A 21,946-nucleotide genomic window follows, 5' to 3' on the forward strand; every position below is an offset into this window, starting at 1 on the left:
TTATATTGTAACCAGCCTTACTGCTCATATATTTACTTTCTTGATAACTTTTTCAGAATCCAGTAACTGGCCTGCTGCCTGCAAGCTGTGAACACAAAGATGCCTGGGTGCGGGACAATGTCTATACAGTCCTTGCCGTGTGGGGCCTCAGTCTTGCTTACAGGAAGAATGCAGATCGAGATGAAGACAAGGCGAAAGCTTATGAACTGGAACAGGTTAGATATATTGTACAACTTTCTATATCTGTCATTTTAAAACAACTTTAGACATGTTGACCGGACATGTCAAGAGTTGAGATCTCAATGGGTCTTTGCCCTGAGACCTGCTGCAATCGTGAGTTACAGCCAGGTGAAGTGCGTGACAGGGCATTTTACTTCCCAGCTGTCAATCAAATCTGACTTTTTCTCTGCATAAGGCCATGTTCACACATCCTGAATTTCCATGTGGAATTCCACCAGAGATTCCGCTGCAGCAGAGTACTGTTGAATTCAACAGGATTCTTCTGCGCTGTGCACACGCCAGAATTTCCGTGCCAAATGTTTCTGACACGGACATTCCATTTTCTGTGTCTGCAGAAAGAATGAACCTGTTCATTCTTTCTGCAGACTCCGCACGGAATGCATAGCTGTCTACGAGGCAGCGCATTCCTGTGCGGTCCTAGCGCCAGCATATTATGCTAGCGCTTGCAGTCTCCTAAGTGTCCGCACAGAGATTTTCCGTGCAGACATTCCAGAAGTGGGAACATAGCCTAATTCTATGCAGTGAAAAGGTTTGATCTGCCAGCTGGAGAGTGGAGTGTGCTGCCATGCACTTCAGTGGTTTATATCTCGCAATCACATCTGGTCTTAGGGCGGTTAACGTTTGACATGTCTGGTCAACAAGTCAGAATTTTTTTAAATGAAAGTAACTCTTTAAAGGGGTACTCTAGCCCTAATACATCTTATCCCCTATCCAAAGGATAGGGGATAAGATGTATGATCGCAGGGGTCCCACAGGCTGAGAGTGTGAAGCGTGACGACCACGGGGCCGAAGTATCGTGATGTCATGCTCCGCCCCCTCAATGCAAGTCTATGGGAGGGGGCGTGACGGCCGTCACGCCCCCTCCCATAGACTTGCATTGAGTGAGCGGGGCGTGACGTTGCACGGAACGGAGTCGTGACATCATGATACGCCAGCCCCGTGGTAGTCACGCTACACACTCAGAGCCTCCAGCGCTGCGGAGAGCTCACAAAGGTGGGTGCACAATGACAGATTGCAAGGGTCCCCAGCGGCGGGATCCCAGTGATCATACATCTTATCCCTTATCCTTTGGATAGGGGATAAGATGTATTAGGGCCAAAGTACTCCTTTAAGACACACACCTACTGGGACTACACAGCAGCATGTTAGGCTAATGGCGTCACATTAGTGTGCGGGTACTGATTGTCTTCATATTCTGCTTCAAAATCCTTATGGGAAATCAAGTTATTAATATGATTGAAATGAATCAAATAAATTATATATAAATTGCATGTGTGATTCTTACATTAGGTTTATGCAATGTGCTTTTAGCTGTGCAGCTCCAGAATAGGTAAGGACGTTAGCTTCCATCCATCAAGAGCTGTCCATTCATGTTCCTGCTTTTAGGTGTGTCTCTTTGCCTTTGTCCTTTATAGCATGTATGCTTTGTGCTGTTAGTTTTGGTGTAGTGTATAGCTTGAGTAGTATTTTGTCCTTGCTATCTTTTCTCACATGACGGTGCTGTCAAAGGTTCTGCTGTCCTAGTCTAAGTATAGGGTTTCACGTCAGTACCCCTGTTAAAGGTCAGTCTCTGTCTCCTGTGTCAGACTATGTGTGGTGTCCCGGTACCGTATAGTATACCGTACCTTTTATGGTGGTCCCCAAAGCCAGAGTTACTTCGTTCCGGTAGCATCCTCCTGGTTGGACAGCCCCTAGTCACCTCTTCCTCCTTTAATTTTATGATGTTTTACATGTATATGTAATTATATATTTAATGTTGTATATAGTGTCGCAGGACCTTAGGTCACATGGCTAATGTTAATTCTAGTAAGGTATGTTGAAGGACCTTCCTAGGTCACATGGGTGGTGACATGTTTAGACCATAGTTACATAGCCAGCCCCTGCCCATATAAGGGAGCTGCCTGCCAATCCTCGCTCTCTTGGGTTCCGGACTAGCAGAGAGAGAAGAGATCCGTGCAACTTACATAGACAAGACCAGGCCGAAGCCTGATAATACTAAACTGTGAGTTATAATACAACTCCCCGCTAAAGCTAGCGTGACTGCTGGATCTAATCTCAATCCCTTAAATCCAGCGGAACAGCGCATATCAATCTCCTGAGCTTAAAACTCACAAGGTCCCAACCAACTGTCAGGATCCTCATAGACTCATGATTGTACAATGACTGTTCCTGTTTGTTTCTGCATAAAACCTGCAGTAAAAGTTCCGACAGTTTTCTGAAAGCCCTTCGGTTGTGGACATTCATTTATTATACCTCCCTATCACTCTTGGGACGGGTGGCGATAGGACAAGCATATACAGAGGAGCCCTCACCCTAGCATCACGACAGTTAAGGGTTAAACAAGCACGCTTTAGTTACCGCACAGCTACACCCCATATACCCTATACCCCCAAGCTACCACATGTGTGACCTGTAGGGATAAGGGTTTACAGACATGCACCACAATGGAACTTTGCTGGTTATTTTGTGAAAGCAGCCACGTAAGAAATAATTGTTAGCTGACACTTACAATGTCAATCTCACTGATCAATTTTATGTGTGCGGCAGGGGATAAAACAAAGTTTTTGTGTCTTTGCCACCATAACTATGTATAGGAATGTTTTGTTTTAAAAATTAAAATAAAAAAGCAGCAAAATAACCTCTTGGGGACGAAGCCCATTTTGACCCTAAGGATGAGAGAATTTGTTGAAAAATGCATTGGTGCTGAATTTATTAAGTCGCATCGGCTGAAAGTATGCTGAAATGTCAGACCATGCTGGAGCAGGTTTAAATACAGTCTAAAGCACGGGTGTCAAACACAAGGCCCGAGGGACGAATCCGGCCCGCCAGACCTCGTCATGTGGCCCGCGTAGCCGCCAGCCTTCACCAACATCTGCTCTCTAGTGATCCTCCTTCGGTCCTCCACCTCTATGGTTGTACGCACGGGACGTCAGTGACGGCGGCGCGTTATCTTCTTCTCTTCAGCGTTCCGGTCACCGCTCGACCGATCCTGGCACCTACTGCTATGGTCCATAGGCCATAGCAGTAGATTGTGACCCCGGGCTGGAGGAGCGGTGACCTGATCACAGTGGGGGCAGCACACAGACATACAGCTTCCAGCCATACACTGTATATGGCTGGAGGCTGTATGTCTGTGGGGAGGGGGGGGGGGGGGTTCTGCCAACCTAATGTGGGGGGAACTATACTGCCAGCTAATGTGGGGGAACATGCTGCCTACCTAATGTGGGGGGAACTATACTGCCTACCTAATGTGGGGGGAACTATACTGCCTACCTAATGTGGGGGGGAACTATACTGCCTACCTAATGTGGGGGGGAACTATACTGCCTACCTAATGTGGGGGGGAACTATACTGCCTACCTAATGTGGGGGGGAACTATACTGCCTACCTAATGTGGGGGGGGAACTATACTGCCTACCTAATGTGGGGGGGAACTATACTGCCAACCTAATGTGGGGGGGAACTATACTGCCAACCTAATGTGGGGGGGAACTATACTGCCTACCTAATGTGGGGGGAACATGCTGCCAACCTAATGTGGGGGAAACTATACTGCCAACCTAATGTGGGGGAACATGCTGCCAAAAAATTAGCCCTCATATCGCCCCATATATAGAAAAATGAGAAAGTTTTATAGGTGGTCAAAATAGGGCAATTTCAAACAAACTAATTTTGTTAAAATGGTTTGAGATTTTTTTTTTTTTTTTAGCGGTACAATTATAGAAAAGCATATAACATGGGTATCATTTTAATCATATTGACCCACAGAATAAAGAAAACATGCCAACAAGAAAGTGTATAGCATGAAAACAAAACCTTCCAAAATTTGCTAAATTGCTGTTTTCTGTTCAATTTTCCCACATAAATGATATTTGTTTGGTTGCGCTGTACATTTTATGGTAAAATAAGTGATGTCATTACAAAGTACAATTGGTGATGCAAAAAACAAGCCATCATATGGGTCTGTGGATGGAAATATAAGAGTTATGATTTTTAGAAGGCGAAGAGGAAAAAACGAAAATTCTAAATTAAAATTGGTCTGGTCCTTAAAGGAGATATCCAGTGGTGAACAACTTATCCCCTATCCTAAGGATAGGGGATAAGTTTCAGATCACGGGTGGTCCAACAGCTGGGGCCCCCTGCAATCTCCTGTACGGGGCCCCGACAGCCCATGGGAAGGGGGGGGTGTCGACCTCCGCACGAAGCGCTGCTGACATGCCCCCTCAATACAACTCTATGGCAGAGCCGGAGCGCTGCCTTCGGCAATCTCCGGCTCTGCCATAGCGATGTATTGAGGGGGCGTGTCGGCCGCCGCTTCATTCGGTGGTCGACACCCGCTATCTGGCCAGAGAGCCTGGCCCCCGTACAGAGAGATCGCAGGGGTCCCCAGCGGTCGGACCCCCGCAATCTCAAGCTTATCCCCTATCCTTAGGATAGGGGGAAAGTTTTTCACCACTGGACTACCCCTTTAAGGCCAAAATGGGCCTGGTCCTTAAGGGGTTAAAGGAGTACTCCACTGTAAAACTTTTTTTTTTTTTTTTTTTTAATCAACTGGTGCCAGAAAGTTAAACCAGATTTGTAAATTACTTCTTAATTCTTAATTCTACCAGTACTTATCAGCTGCTGTATGCTTCACAGGAAGTTCTTTTCTTTTTGAGCTTCCTATGTGGATTTGTTCCTACTCTGGACAGTTCCTGACATGGACAGAGGTGTCAGCAGAGAGCACTGTGGTCAGACAGAAAGGAAATTCATAAAGAAAAGCACTTCCTGTTGAGCATACAGCAGCTAAGTACTGGAAGGATTAAGATTTTTGAATAGAAGTAATTTACAAATCTGTTTAACTTTCTGGCACCAGTTGATAAAAAAAATAAATAAATAAAAAATAAAAATTAATTTTCCAGCAGAGCACCCCTTTTAACCCCTTAAGGACTCAGGGTTTGTCCGTTTTTGCACTTTTTTTGCACTAAAAATCATAACTCGTAATTTTGCACCTACAGTCAATATGAGGTCTTATTTTTTGCGCCACCAATTGTACTTCCTTATGACATCAATCATTTCACCACAAAATTTACGGCAAAACCAGAAAAAAAATATTAGTCGGGCAAAATGTTGGTGGCTTCCGATTCTACGCAGTGCACTTTTCGGTAAAAATGACACCATATATTTATTCTGTAGGTCCATACGGTTACAAGGATACCTTATTTATATAGGCTTTATTTTATTTTACTACTTAAAAAAATATATAATTATAACTACATGCAACAAAATTAGTATGTGTAAAATTGTCATCCTCTTTTCCATATACAGGGATGGAAAAGGGTCATTTTTTGCACCGTGATCTGAAGTTTTTATCGGTACCGATAATATCGCTTCTTATACATATTTATAGGGTATTCAAAGTGACCAAAAATACGCAATTTGGACCTTTTGGAATTTTTTTTATGTGTACACCATTGACCGTGGGGTTTAATTAAAGGGGTTATCCAGGAAAAATCTTTTTTTTTATATATCAACTGGCTCCAGAAAGTTAAACAGATTTGTAAATTACTTCTATTAAGAAATCTTAATCCTTTCAGTACTTATGAGCTTCTGAAGTTAAGGTTGTTCTTTTCTGTCTAAGTCCTCTCTGATAACGCCTGTCTCGGGAACCGCCCAGTTTAGAAGCAAATACCCATAGCAAACCTTTTCTAAACTGGGTGTTTCCCGAGACAGGTGTCATCAGAGAGCACTTAGACAGAAAAGAACAACCTTAACTTCAGAAGCTCATAGGTACTGAAAGGATTAAGATTTTTTAATAGAAATAATTTACAAATCTGTTTAACTTTCTTGAGCCAGCTGATATATATAAAAAGGTTTTTTTCTGGAATACCCCTTTAACATTATATTTTTATAGTTCGGACATTTATGCACGCAGCAATACCACATGTTTGTTTTTGTTTACATGTTTACATTTTTTTTTTTATGGGAAAAGGGGGGTGATTCTAACTTTTATTACTGAAGGTGTTAAATCACATTTATTAACTTTTTTTTTTTTTTTTTTTCTTTCTAGTCCCCATAGGGGACTATTACATGTAATCCTTGGATGCCATTGCATAGCATTGATCAGTTTTATCGGTGCTCTGCTGCTCCAGCCTGGATCTCGGCCATGGAGCAGCAGAGTGACAATCGGACGGCAGGAAGCAAGATAAGAAGCCTCTTGCTGTCCTCTCAGCTGTTCGGGATGCCGTGATTTCACCCCGGCGGTCCCGAACAGCCCACTGAGATAACTGGCAACTGTTTTCTCCCATTTTAGAGGGTTAATAACAGACTTCAGCCCGATCGGTGATGTCCGGTATTATCCGCGGGTCCTGGTTGCTGATAGCAACCAGGACCTGCCAGATATGAAGCGTGCTCAGCTCCTGAGCGCGCTTCACCTAACACGAGCCGATGCAGGATGTAAGTATATGTCCTGTGTAGTTAATGGGTTAACAACCCCACAGGTGACTGCCGAACTTTTGATAAAGTTGGACGTGAAAATTAAAGATTCAAATTATTTTTTTATTTTTTCACTAAAATGCTGGTGTTACCCTAAATTTTTCATTTTCACAAGAGGTAATAGGAGAAAAAGCCTCCCAAAATTTGTAACCCCATATCTTCTGAGTATGAAAATGCCCCATATGTGGAAACAAGTGCGTCAAGGAGCTTTAGGAAAAAAGACTTTGGTTGGAATGGAGCCGAGGGCTGTGTGCGTTTACCAAGCCACCATGGTTCCAAAACAGTGGACCCCCCCACATGCGACCCCATTTTGGAAACTACACCCCTCACGGAATGTAATAAGGGGTGCAGTGAGTATTTACACTCCACTGGAACAGTGGACTGAGCAAATGAAAAATTTTATTTTTCATTTTTACGTACGACAGACACCTGTGGGGAGTAAATGCTCACTGTACCCCTTATTACATTCTGGCTTCCCGTTCCAATCATCGCCCGGCAGTGATCGGAGATATGGAGGGCATACAGGTACGCCTTCCCTCCTTAAGTACCGGGACACGGGGGTGTCCTCCGTCCCCAACAGGTTAAATCATAATGTAGATGCTTGCTGACTCTTGTATTATTTTTTTTTAAATAGTAAACATCCAAAGTTATGATGTTTAATTAAAAGCTCCAGGTCCTAATGTTTTTTTTATTTTTTTTTATCCATTAAGGGTGTATTCACTCCTTATGTATATTATTGAGTAATGCTGTCCACCCACTCACTGCAGCATGCCCACGATACCCCCCTTCATATTGACATATTGGGGGAGATTTATCAAAGGATTTAGACAGTTTTTTTCCTGTCTAAATTTGTCGCACAGAAAGTCGCAGTCTAAATATGTGCGACTTTTTTGCGACTTTTGCTTTAGAGGAATTTTTAGAACATGATGCATTCTAGTCTATTTTAGACGGAATAATGCATTGGTGCTGAATTTATCAATAGCGACTTTTCAGCGGCTGAAAGTGCGCTGAAATGTCAGACCATGCTGGCGCAGGTTTAAATACAGTCTAAATCATAGATCCCGAAGCCGTTCACCTTTTGATAAATTAGGCACACAATAGATTGGCCTAACCCTCTGTAGTTTTGTCTATATTGATGCGGGACATAGACAGCTTTGATAAAACTCCCCCATTGTTTCTGTCCACATGGAATGCTGGGAAAGGTCAGACGAAACAGTAAAATAAAGAGACTTGCACTATAGCACTTCCTGGACACGGAGGCAATAGAATGTGACACACAGAGGTAATAGAATCATATTACACAGTGTTATAACTTGGCATCATGGGCTCAAAAGCTGAAGGGGGAAAAAAACTGGAATACCCCTTAAGTTATTAGGGCTTGTTGACACAGCCGTCAACCCCCGTAAATTCATGCCCGTTCTGCAATCCGTTTGATAATTTTTATACGGGCTGCAAGCGGCTGTAAAATAATCCCATTGATGTCAATGGGATTTTTTTTTACAATCCTTTATCACCCGTTTGCACCTGTTTTCTTCCTGTTCCATTTTTTTTTTTTTTTTTTTGACGGGGAAAAGACGTTGCATGCAGTATTTTTTTTCTCACGTCAAAAATAACAGAATAGAAACGGATATAAAAATTTTGACATTGAAGTCTATGGCAAACGGATGAGCATATAATGTCATCCGTTTGCTCCCAGTTTTTAATATCCATTTTTGAACCTTTATTACTTCTGAGCATGCTCAGAAGGAGTGAAATCAGCAAACTCTTGCTGTGCTGCAGGATTACTACCACTCTCATCATGGAACAGACTTGTTTCCTTGATGGGAGTAGTAGTTTCCGGGTTGCGGGAGTCTGGGGAGGCTAGATTAATGCTTGTAATACTACCCCCCCCCCCCAATCATGGAACAGAGTCTGTTACATGTTGGGGGTAGTAGTACAGGGGCTGAGGGATTGATCGCACTGGGTCACACGTCTGAGACCCGATGCGATCAGAAGTTATTAACCAGGGCAGCGGGTGGCATGCTCCGCAACGTGCGATGTACAGGGTGGGCCATTTATATGGATACACCTTAATAAAATGGGAATGGTTGGTGATATTAACTTCCTGTTTGTGGCACATTAGTATATGTGAGGGGGGAAACTTTTCAAGATGGGTGGTGACCATGGTGGCCATTTTGAAGTCAGCCATTTTGAATCCAACTTTTGTTTTTTCAATAGGAAGAGGGTCATGTGACACATCAAACTTATTGGGAATTTCACAAGAAAAACAATGATGTGCTTGGTTTTAATGTAACTTTATTCTTTCATGAGTTATTTACAAGTTTCTGACCACTTATAAAATGTGTTCAATGTGCTGCCCATTGTGTTGGATTGTCAGTGCAACCCTCTTCTCCCACTCTTCACACACTGATAGCAACACCGCAGGAGAAATGCTAGCACAGGCTTCCAGTATCCGTAGTTTCAGGTGCTGCAGAATGGGCAAAACAAAAATTGGAACAGGACCCTCAGTTTACGCAGAAGATTTTGTTCAGTGATGAGGCAAATTTTTATGTGAATGGTGAAGTTAACAAACAAAACCACCGCTATTGGTCTGACACTAACCCACATTGGATAGATCCCTCCAAGACTGTTGGAACACAAAAAATTGAGGGTATGGTGTGGTATATAGGGTACTAAGATAGTGGGGCCATTCTTCATCAATGGAAACTTCAAGGCCATTGGATATGTGAAATTGATACATGATGATGTGTTTCCCTCTATATGCACTGAAGCTGGCACGTTCCCTGAGTTTTTCCAGCAAGATGGTGCACCACCACATTATGGGTGTCAGGTCCGAGCATTCCTAGATGAACAGTTTCCTGGAAAGTGGATTGGTCGTCGTGGGCCAGTTGAATGGCCTCCAAGGTCTCCCGATCTGACCCCCTTAGACTTTTATCTTTTGGGTCATCTGAAGGCAATTGTCTATGCTGTGAAGATACGCAAATGTGCAGCATCTGAAACTACGGATACTGGAAGCCTGTGCTAGCATTTCTCCTGCAGTGTTGCTATCAGTGTGTGAAGAGTGGGAGAAGAGGTTTGCACTGACAATCCAACACAATGGGCAGCACATTGAACACATTTTATAAGTGGTCAGAAACTTGTAAATAACTCATGAAAGAATAAAGTTACGTTAAAACCAAGCACATCATTGTTTTTCTTGTGAAATTCCCAATAAGTTTGATCTGTCACATGACCCTCTTCCTATTGAAAAAACAAAAGTTTGATTCAAAATGGCCGCCATGGTCACCACCCATCTTGAAAAGTTTCCCCCCTCACATATACTAATGTGCCACAAATAGGAAGTTAATATCACCAACCATTCCCATTTTATTAAGGTGTATCCATATAAATGGCCCACCCTGTAGATCGTGTGTTTGTGTTTTACTTTCATTTTCAAATACCCTGCCGGGAGCCCTGAATGGCCCCCTTGTGCCAGACATTCAGGGCTCCCAGCGGGGTATTTATAAATTAAACATACACACGATCTACACCGCAGCGTTGCAGATCATGCCGCCCGCTCTCCTGGTTAATTACTTCTGATCGAATCAGTTCTCAGAAGTAAATTCCTCAGCCCCTGTACTACTACCCCCAACATATAACAGACTTTGTTCCATGATGGGGGTAGTAGTACAAACACTAATCTAGCCTCCCAGCCACCTGCAGACTCCCGCAGCCAGGGAACTACTACTCCCATCATGAAAAGAAGTCTGTTCCATGATGGCAGTAGTAGTAGTCCCGGCTGCAGGAGTCTGTAGACAGCTGATACCAACGGATGAAAAACTGATGGAAACAGATGCCACTAAATAGCATCCCTGTGCATCAGTTTGCACCCGTTAATAGAATGGACAAAATCTAGACTGGGGACAACGGCTGTGTGAACGTAGCCTTAGACTTTGTTCATTGTATAGCTTTTGTCTAAAAGTTAAGAAAAAATTAAACCTCTTTTCATACATACATTGTTTTCCTATGCTCTTCCGCCCATTCAATTGACAGTTTGAAAGAAACAAATGTTTTAAAAGCTTGATGTGAATAGGATGGAACCTGTCACATTAAAGACACTGTCCAGTCTGCAGGAATCATGGTATAGAGCAGGGGGTACTGAGCAGACTGATATATAGATTGATATACAGGGCTGCCATCAGAAATTTTTGGCCCCATACAGCTCAGGACCTGGGCCTCTCCAGTGCTCAGCCATAGACTACTACACCTATTATATTCCTACCCCACTCTAATGCCCAGTCATGCCCTACAGACCTATCTCCTTCACTCCACAATTATTTGACTTCCTCATGCTTGGCAGCTGTCGCACTGCCTCACAGGGGCCGAGGGAGACGGCTGCTGTAAGAAGGAGAGGCAGCAGCTGCAGGAAGTTTGGGATCCAGTTGAGGGGCGGAGCCAATTCAGGACTTAGGCAGGGGTTGGGCTAAGCTCCTGTAGAGACAACTAGACTCTAACTAGAAGATGCTTTTCATCAAACTTAGCTAACATTGGTCACTGGGCCTGAGCCCCTTACTGGGGTACTGGCTGTACCCCCATAATGGCGGCCCTGTTGATATATAGTCCTTTGAAAAGTTGTAGGATAACTTTTATTAATGAAATTCTCTGTTCATTCTGGGCCAGGTAGTCAAATGGGTGGTCCTCCTTAGTGATTGACAGTTTTAGAAGCAAACTCAAACCCTCTTGGCTACTTTACCCAGATTAGCAGAAATGTTCATGAATAAATGACATGACTACTGTAATTTTCCCCACAAATCTATAATGTATATCCTTGTGCTCCGCTCCCCCTGATCTATAACATGACGCCTGCAGATTGGACTGTATTTTTACTGTGGATACCTATGACAACAAAGCCATTTTTTTCTGTTAGACAATTTTAATAGCTGTGTCCATAAAAAAAATAAAAAAAACCTTACTGCTAGGATCACAAGGGATCATGTTTTATAAGGACCAAAAAGATCTTGTCTCACAGAGAATTAAAGCAGATGAAAGTTTAAGAAGAGAAGGCTACAAATCCAGTGGATCCCTGATCTTCTGCATGGAGAAAACATTTATCCAGAATCGGCACTAATGTCCGTTGCTATTTGCTGTGGACATAGGTGATGTCTCATTGACAAACAGGACTGTCCCAATGGATTCTTGTAGAAGATTGAACATTTTGAATCTTCTGCCAGAATCCAAATCCTCCGTTGATGAACTTTCTGATGTGTGAACTGAGCAACACAAAACCGCAACAAGCGTCAGAATCCCCACAGAGTTTCCTTGTGGAATTTTCTGTAGAGTGAACAGGGCCTAAAGAGCGAAGGGTAAAATAAGGAAGGTATCCTTGGGTCTATTTATGAAGTGGTCAGAGTGTAAAAGAACACCTTTCCCCAAGCACTTTTTTTTTAAAATTTTATTTATTCTTCTTGGCTCCAGTTTTAGTAGCATGTCCCTTTTTTAAAGGGGTACTCCGCTGCTCAGCGTTTGGAACAAACTGTTCCAAACGCTGGAGCCGGCAGCTTGTGACGTCATAGCCCCAGCCCCCATGACATCACGCCCCGCCCCCATCAATGCAAGTCTATGGGAGGGGGCGTGACAGATGTCACGCCCCCTCCCATAGACTTGCATTGATGGGGCGGGGCGTGATGTCATGAGGGGGTGGGGCTATGACATCATGCCCCGCCCCATCAATGCAAGTCTATGGGAGGGGGCGTGACAGCTGTCACGCCCCCTCCCATAGACTTGCATTGATGGGGCGGGGCGTGATGTCATGAGGGGGTGGGGCTATGACATCACGAGCTCCCGGCTTCAGCGTTCGGAACAGTTTGTTCCAAATGCTGAGCAGCGGAGTACCCCTTTAAGAGAACAGGTCAGAACTCGCACATTTCACTGTTAACTTATCTGTTATACTGAATGTAACCATTGTCACAGATCTACAGCACTTTGTGTTTTGTTAGCTTCTAATGCAATAAGAACTTCTTCTTTTTTTTTTCTTATGTAAGTCTATATCGGCAATGAGCAAACAGGCAGTGACATTAGCATCCTTATTGACTAAAGCTGAGAACCACAAGGGCATTATCCCACACCAGCAAGCTTGTGGTTTCATGTTGTCATTTTTAGCCCTATCGATTGGATCTGCAGATAATTTACTTTTGGAGATGTTATTACTTTGGCGCATTGCTGAAAAAAAATACAGAAATGTGGTGCTGGTACCTAACTTTTTAGGTATCTTGTTTATGTCAAAGAAGGTTTTTAAGGTTTCGGCCCCCAAGCGAACAGATCAGCAGCGCAAATGCCTTCAGTCACCTTCTATGGGACTTCCAAACAATGGAACCCACTTAACCCAGTGGCGGTGGCCAAGCGTGCATGATGCCGCCTCATTCGCTCTGGGGTCAGTTGACCATTCTATTCTTGTGATTTTTGCTTCTTTGTACAACTGATAATAAAAGTGTATTTTTGTTTTTCTAGAACGTGGTCAAACTCATGAGAGGCCTTCTTCAGTGTATGATGCAGCAAGTAAGTTATGGCTACAATACTTCAGCAGCAGGGGGCGCGGAGTCTAAAAATAATGTTACACAGAATGCATAAAAAGTGCATTGTGGGCAAGGTTATTCTTGCATCAAGTCATCAGTAACATACTACTACTAGCTTTTAGGACTCCTTAAAAGGGTACTCCAGTGGAAAACTTTTTATTTTTTTTTTATTTTTTTTTTTAAATCAACTGGTGCCAGAAAGTTAAACAGATTTGTAAATTACTTCTATTAAAAAATCTTAATCCTTCCAGTACTTATTAGCTGCTGAATACTACAGAGGAAATTATTTTCTTTTTGGAACACAGAGCTCTCTGCTGAATCACGAGTACAGCGCTCTCTCCTGACTTCTCTGTCCATTTTAAGAACTGTCCAGAGTAGGAGAAAATCCCCATAGCAAACATATGCTGCTCTGGACAGTTCCTAAAATGGACAGAGATGTCAGGAGAGAGCGCTGTACTCGTGATTCAGCAGAGAGCTCTGTGTTCCAAAAAGAAAATAATTTCCTCTGTAGTATTCAGCAGCTAATAAGTACTGGAAGGATTAAGATTTTTTTTTTATAGAATTAATTTACAGATCTGTTTAAAGAAGTATTCCAGCGCAAAAAAACTTATCCCCTATCCAAAGGATAGGGGATAAGTTATAGATCACGGTGGGTCCGAGCGCTGGGGCCCCCCGGGATCTCCTGGACGGGACCGCGGCAGTCTGCAGGAAGTGACGTTTCATCCCCTGCAGAAATCCGCGGCAGGCACGCCCCCTCCATGTATCTCTATGGGGTACATTGAGGGGGCTTGTTGGCCACCGCGTCATGCGGGGATGGAACGCCCCCTTTCCAGCATACTGCCGTGGCCCCGTCCAGGAGATCCCTGGGGGCCCTAGTGCTCAGACCCCCTGCGATCTATAACTTATCCCCTATGCTTCGGATAGGGGATAAGTTATATTGCACTACAGATCTCCTTTTAAATTTCTGCCACCAGTTGATTTAAAAAAAAAAAAAGTTTTCCCACTGGAGTACTCCTTTAATCTGGCCATACACATAACATAGAAGTCTGCCCCAACTGCTGATTTCAGCACATTAGAACTCTTGCCATGAGGATGGGATCTTTTTTCAAAGGCTATTAATGGAAACCTGTCATAATTTAATGCTACCGGAACCAAAAATAATCAGGGAGATCCCTGGTGGCTTCTGCTTGCCCCGCTAACCTTGAAAAATATGAGATGGATCTCCCCTTTACCTTGTACTCAAACAGAACGACATCCATCAATCAAGGCCCGTGAGGTAGGCAGAATCCCCCAGGCACCACCCCAATAACTTTGAGCGGCATGAAAGCGATGACAGTCTTCCTTTAAATCAGTGGTCTCCAACCTGTGGACCTCCTGTGGACCTTTACAGATTTGTAAATTACTTCTATAAAAAAAATCTTAATCCTTTTCAATAACTATCAGCTGCTGAAGTTGAGTTGTTTTCTGTCTGGCAACAGTGCTCTCTGCTGACATCTCTGCTTGTCTCGGGAACTGCACAGAGTAGAAGAGGTTTGCTATCGGGATTTGCTTCTAAACTGGGCGGTTCCCGAGACAGGTGTCATCAGAGAGCACTTAGAAAAGAACAACTCAACTTCAGAAGCTCATAAGTACTGAAAGGAATAAGATTTTTTTTAATAGAAGTCATTTACAAATCTGTTTAACCCCTTAAGGACGCAGCCCTTTTTCACCTTAAGGGCTGAGCCCTTTTTCGCAATTCTGACCACCGTCTCTTTATGAATTAATAACGCGAAAACGCTTTTACCGAATATTCTGATTCTGAGATTGTTTTTTTGTGACATATTCTTCTTTATTTTGGTGGGAAATTTTCGGCGTTACTTGCATCCTTTTTTGGTGAAAAATCCCAAAATTTCATGAAAATTTTTAAATGTTAGCATTTTTCTAACTTTGAAGCGCTCTAATTGTAAGGAAAATGGATATTTACAATAAATTAAATTTTTCTTCACAAATACAATATGTCCACTTTATGTTAGCATCATAAAATGGACCTATTTTTGCTTTTTGAAAAAATTAGAGGGCTTCAAAGTAGAGCAGCAATTTTCAAAAAATTCATGAAAATTGCTAAATCTGAAGGGACAGATGTTACAGAACTACAACTCCCAGCATGCCTGGGCAGTCCAGGCATGCTGAGAGTTGTAGTTTGGCAACATCTGGAGGGCTACTAAATGGGGCACCACTGTAGCAGTGGTCTCCAAACTGTGGCCCTCCAGATGTTGCAAAACTACAACTCCCAGCATGCCCAGACAGCCTTTGGCGGTCTGGGCATGCTGGGAGTTGCAGTTTGGCCTTCCTAGTGGTTGCCACAGTAAAGATCGTTTTACTTTCACTTTCAATTCCCCCCCCCCCCCCCCGACAATTCCCTACCTGAGCCAGGATCCAGCAGTCTCCAGCGAAGATCCCGGGTCCCCAGGCATCTTTTCCTGCAGGTACGGCCTCCATCTTCTTCCCACGATCCCCTCGACATCCAGAGGCAGGCAGAACGGGGGTTGCCATGCCCTGTCCTGCACTGCCATTGGTCAGAACTCCATTCTGCTAATGGCAGGGGATAGGAGGAGATTGCAGCTCTGTGACCTCACTCCTATCCCTTAGGCTGATCGGGGCTGTCGCTGACAACTCCGATCAGCCCTATTTTCCACGTGATCGGGTCACCAGAGACCCGATCAGCCCGGAATTGGAGAAAATCGCACGTCTGAATTGACATGCGATTTTCTCCGATCGCCGACATGGGGGGGGGGGGGGGGGGGTTTCAGGACCCCCCTGGGCGATGTGCTGGGATGTCTATTGAATGATTTCAGCAGGCATCCCAATCCGGTCCCCAACCGGCTAGCGACGGGAACCGGAATTCCCACGGGCGTATCCATACGCCTTCAGTCCTTAAGGACTCGGGATGCAGGGCGTATGCATACGCCCTGTGTCCTGAACAGGTTAACTTTCTGGAGCCAGTTGATGTATAAAAAAAAAAGTTTTTCATGGATAACCTCTTTAAGCAAGCTTCATTTATTTTTATTAAAAAAAAATTCTGTGACTGGTGCGCCTAAGGATCTATTCACATGTATAGTATCCTGGACATATTTGACGTGCATGATTTGAAGCTGCAGATTTCATGCTGTGTTAAGTCATTGAAATCTGCTGCATAAAATTTGCAGCTTCAAATTTTGCACATCAAATATGCGCAGAATACTATACGTGTGAATACAGCCTAAATGCTTATGAGATGGTGACGTTAGTGCTCTCACTGCTGTTATTGAGCACATGTTTTTTGGGGGATGCTGAAGAACCGTCATCGGATTGCCCAGAAGTATTTTTGCAAATGGGAAGAATCAGCCAAGAAACATATAAGATTGATGCAAAAAAGATCCCTCCTGTCCATCTAATCCGCCCTTAAATTACCTTTAAAATTGTTATCTTAGAATAGATATCAGTTTATTCCAGGCAGGTTTACATTAATCTACTGTGGATTTACCAACCAGATCTGCTGAAAGTGTGTTAAACATCTTCTACTCTTTTTGAATTTTCAATTTTGTGTCTTTTAGGTGTCTAAAGTTGAAGAATTTAAATACAGCCAGAGCACAAAGGATAGTCTTCATGCCAAGTATAACACAAGCACTTGTGCCACCGTAGTAGGAGATGGCGAGTGGGGTCACTTACAGCTTGATGCTACTTCCATATACCTGCTCTTCCTGGCACAGATGACAACATCTGGTATCAAATATCATATTTTTGTTTTTTATTTTGTTGCAGTGCTAAAAGGGCTAAATTGCAGATTAATTGTTGCCTGTTTAATTTGTGGCATACATGGGTTCTGCAATCTTGAGTCCTACTTCCCCTCTAATAGGATTTCTAAATGCAGCCTAAACTTCACATGATACATCTAGCTTTGCAGCCACAGATAGAATTCTTAGCAAGGGCAGTGTTAAGACTTTACCCTTCATCTACTTGCAGTTAATAATTGATCAATGGCATAGTGTTTCAAGTCCCCTAACCCTATTGAGTCTCATATATGATACCTGCAGTCTGTCTCCTTGTAAGGGGTTTTAACTCAAACGCACAGAAGAACAGTGTCAGGCTCTATTCCATCTGCATACAGCACATGGCAGAGACAGGCAGTATGACCAAGGGTGTGTATAACTCCGCACCTAATCACTGTATGGACTCACCTACTATATCACTGCTCTCTTGCACCTTTACAGAGGGCAGGCATTCTATCTTCAGTACCATTCTGTGAATAGGATACATACAGAAGAACGAAGGGAGTGGAGCTGGGTGGGGAGAGGAGGCTTCTGAGAGCTGCCTGGAGGGATCTGATCGGTGATGATATAATCATGTAATTTTCTAGGAATCAGACTGGAATCGCATAACTAGCTGAAGAAATTAGCTGCATTGGTGCAGCTGAGCTGGGGGAAACAGATAACACTGTAGGATACTGGGGGTTAGTTAGCACTATACAGGCAAAAAAAATCAATCAAATACACACAGCTCTTTAAACCTGTGTCGCATTATTGTTCCTTTTTCTAGGTCTCCATATAATCTACACATTGGATGAGGTGAACTTTATACAGAACTTGGTGTTTTACATAGAAGCAGCATATAAAACGGCTGTAAGTTGGGGACCATGCTTTAGACAGAATAACCAATTATATTCTGTGGATACTATGTAATGGGGCATGTTTTTCTGTAGGATTTCGGAATGTGGGAACGTGGTGACAAAACAAACCAGGGCATTGCTGAGCTAAATGCCAGCTCTGTGGGAATGGCCAAGGTAAAGAGATCTAAATACCTTTTTGTCTCCTCTTGTTCACTATCCCCTTGTAGTCCAATTTCTTACTGTCAGTATCAATACTATTGATTATTCTTTGTAATTTTGCATTCTTCTGATCATTGTTACTCCAGGCTGCTCTTGAAACATTAGATGAACTGAACTTGTTTGGAGCTAAAGGTGGTCCTCAGTCAGTTATACATGTGTTGTCAGATGAGATTCAGCATTGTCAGGTACAGTACTTGGTCTTGGTCATGTCCTTGATCCTTGCAGGCTAGTGATTGTGTAGTGACTTTCTTTCTTTTCTTCTAGTCTATTTTGCAGTCGATGCTTCCAAGGGCCTCCTCATCTAAGGAGATTGATGCTGGGGTCCTTTCTGTCATTTCTTTTCCAGCCTTTGCAGTGGAGGATGCTCAACTGGTTCAGATCACCAAGCAGGAAATAATCGACAAGTTACAGGTATCGCACATATTAAGTAGAGGTATCTGGTGTTAACAACTATCAGTTTTAGGAAGAGCTTCTCAAACTTTTTCTTCTTTGGCCTCACCAGCCAATCCATGTTGATGCCAGGGCCCACCAGCCAATCCATGTTGATGCCAGGGCCCACCAGCCAATCCATGTTGATGCCAGGGCCCACCAGCCAATCCATGTTGATGCCAGGGCCCCAGCAGCAACAAAACACTACTAGATGTACTACCACTGTGCAGCCGGAAATGCCACATTATAGCACAAATAGTACCCCCTAAACATATCAAATACCACATACTGTACAGAATGTCCCCCAAGAACCACCAAATACCACAGTGCAGCACAAAATACCTCCCTTTAAAACCACAATGCAGTGTCAGACCACACATAGAATACTGTGTACAGTACTGGGCACCAGTGTACAAGAAAGATATAGAGGAGCTGGAGAGGGTTCAAAGACGGGCAACCAGAGTAATACGGGGAATGGGAGGACTACAGTACCGAGAAAGATTATCAGAATTAGGGTTATTTAGTTTAGAAAAAAGAAGGCTTAGGGGAGACCTAATAACTATGTATAAATATATCAGGGGGCAGTACAGAGATCTCTCCCATGATCTATTTATACCCAGGACTGTATCTATAACAAGGGGGCATCCTCTATGTCTAGAGGAAAGAAGGTTCCTACACCAGCACAGACGGGGGTTCTTTACTGTAAGAGCAGTGAGACTGTGGAATTCTCTCCCGGAGGAGGTGTTCATGGTGAACTCTGTAATAGAGTTCAAAAGTAGTCTGGATGCATTTTTGGAGAGTAAGAACATTGCTGGTTATGTATATTAGATTTATAGGGACAGAACATTGATCCAGGGATTTATTCTGACTGCCATATTTGGAGTCGGGAAGGAATTTTTACCTCTAGTATGAGGTTTTTTTGCCTTCCTCTGGATTAACTCAGTAGGGACTCATTAGGGATATAGGTTGAACTTGATGGACTCTGGTCTTTTTTCAACCTTATGAATTATGTTACTATGTTACTGTTGCCATTCTTCCTCCACTGGCAGCAGTAATGTCTCTGATGCCAACAGCAGCATTGACCCCCTAAATAACTCTTCTTATCTATCCTCTTCCCCCACTGACATCAGCATTTTATCACTCCTACCCCTCTGGCAGAGGCATTCTTTCTCAAAGCATCCTACACCATTTTCTGCAACTATTTCCCTATTCCCACCATTCCCAGACTGGCAGATGCACAAGAGATGCTGGAGGAGGGAGGGAGAGAAAGAAGGCTGAGCTCTTACCTCTTATGCAGTTCCACTAATGACTTTCATGATGTCATTGCAGGTCACATACCCCTTTTAACCAGCTTGGTCTCCTAGGTTCCATAGCCAATGTGAGACCCAGTGCCATAACATCAGTGTTTCCCAACCAGGGCGCCTCCAGCTGTTGCAAAACTACAACTTCCAGCATGCTCGGACAGCCAACGGCTGTCCGGGCCTGCTGGGAGTTGTAGTTTTGCAACAGCGAAACGCTGCATTAGATTTTACAGCACTGGGTCTCTTGTGCTGGCTACGGTTACTTAGGATACAGAGTGTGACGCTCTGTCTCTTATTGGGGGCAATAAGAGTGACTGGAAGCGGGCGCAATGGTGGTGTCAATAAAACATTTACCTACTGAATTAATGCGTGTACTTTAGAAACTATGCTTAGGGCTTCACAATAGTAATTTCTTTATTTTCTTGTTTTGTTTTAAAGGGGTACTCCGGTGGAAAACTTTTTTTTATTTTTTTTAAATCTACTGGTGCTAGAAAATTAAACAGATTTGTAAATTACTTCTATATAAAAAAATAAAAATAAAAAAAACAATCTTAATCCTTCCAGTACTTAATAGCTGCTGAATGCTACAGAGGAAATTTTCTTTTTCGAACAGAGCTCTCTGCTGACATCACAAGCACAGTGCTTTCTGCTGACATCTCTGTCCATTTTAAGAACTGTCCAGAGTAGGAGAAAATCCCCATAGCAAACATATGCTGCTCTGGACAGTTCCTAAAATGGACAGAGATGTCAGCAGAGAGCACTGTGTTCCAAAAAGAAAATAATTTCCTCTGTAGTGTTCAGCAGCTAATAAGTACTGGAAGGATTAAGATTTTTTAATAGAAGTAATTTACAAATCTGTTTAACTTTCTGGCACCAGTTGATTTAAAAAAAAAATAAAAAAGTACCCCTTCTAACCCATTAAGGACCAAGGGGGCTATTCGGGATGGCCGCGGTGAAATCACAGGTGACAAGTGACACAGCAGGAGGGTCACTTACCTTGCCTCCTGGTGTCCGATCGCCGAATGACTGCTCAGTGCCTGAGATCCAGGCATGAGCAGTCAAGTGGCAGAATCGTTGATCAATGATTTCCTATGAGAAACCATTGATCAGTGTAAAAGATCAGTGTGTGCAGTGTTATAGGTCCTTATGGGAGCTATAACACTGCAAAATAACACTGCAAAAAAAAAAATGTGGAAAAATAAAGATCATTTAATCCCTTCCCTAATAAAAGTTTGAATCACCCCCCTTTTCCCATAAAAAAAAAAAAAAAAAAACTTGAAAATAAACATATATGGTATCGCCACGTGCGGAAATGTCCAAGTTATAAAAATATATTGTTAATTAACCCGCACGGTCAATGGCGTACGCGCCAAAAAATTCCAAAGTCCAAAATAGTGTATTTTTGGTCACTTTTTATATCATGAAAAAATTTATAAAAAGCGATCAAAAAGTCCAATCCATACAAAAAATGGTACCGCTAAATACTTTAGATCACAGCGCAAAAAATGAGCCCTCATTCCGCCCCATATGCGGAAAAATAAAAAAAAGTTATAGGGGTCAGAAGATGACAATTTTAAATGTATAAATTTTCCTGCAGGTAGTTTAGATTTTTTCCATAAGTACGACAAAATCAAACCTATATAAGTAGGTCATCATTTTAATCGTATGGACCTACAGGATAAAGATAATGTGTAATTTTTACCAAAAAATGTACTGCGTAGAAACGGAAGCCCCCCAAAATTACAAAATGGCATTTTTTAATTTTTTTTATCGCACAATTACTTTTTTTCCATTTCGTCGTAGATTTTGGGGTAAAATGACTGATGTCATTACAAAGTAGAATTGGTGGCACAAAAAATAAGCCATCATATGGATTTTTAGGTGCAAAATTGAAAGAGTTATGATTTTTTAAAGGTAAGGAGGAAAACATTTACCGTATATACTCGAGTATAAGCCGACCCGAGTATAAGCCGAGACCCCTAATTTCAACCCAAAATCCCAGGAAAAGTTATTGACTCGAGTATAAGCCTAGGGTGGGAAATACCTCATCCCCCCCTGTCATCATCCAGACCCGTCATTAACATCCTCATCATCATCCCCTTGTCAT

At 42.9% G+C, this 21,946-nt stretch overlaps 1 protein-coding gene across 6 annotated transcripts in view; it reads left to right on the top strand.

Moving 5' to 3' along the window:
• The window catches only part of PHKA1 (phosphorylase kinase regulatory subunit alpha 1), a 94,939-nt gene that overhangs the window by 11,921 nt on the left and 61,072 nt on the right, over positions 1-21,946 (top strand). For 5 of the 6 annotated variants that reach the window (XM_056540228.1, XM_056540231.1, XM_056540229.1 and 2 more), the window contains exons 3-9: positions 57-215; positions 13,202-13,249; positions 16,839-17,007; positions 17,821-17,903; positions 17,984-18,064; positions 18,196-18,294; positions 18,374-18,520. In XM_056540228.1, coding sequence (XP_056396203.1) covers positions 57-215; positions 13,202-13,249; positions 16,839-17,007; positions 17,821-17,903; positions 17,984-18,064; positions 18,196-18,294; positions 18,374-18,520 — 786 coding nt within the window. Of the gene's footprint in view, positions 1-56; positions 216-2,213; positions 2,243-13,201; positions 13,250-16,838; positions 17,008-17,820; positions 17,904-17,983; positions 18,065-18,195; positions 18,295-18,373; positions 18,521-21,946 lie in introns of those variants that run through there. The other variant, XM_056540233.1, reaches the window with a different exon arrangement.

Source organism: Hyla sarda, chromosome 9 (genome assembly GCF_029499605.1).
Source record: "Hyla sarda isolate aHylSar1 chromosome 9, aHylSar1.hap1, whole genome shotgun sequence".
Lineage (NCBI taxonomy): Eukaryota > Metazoa > Chordata > Amphibia > Anura > Hylidae > Hyla > Hyla sarda.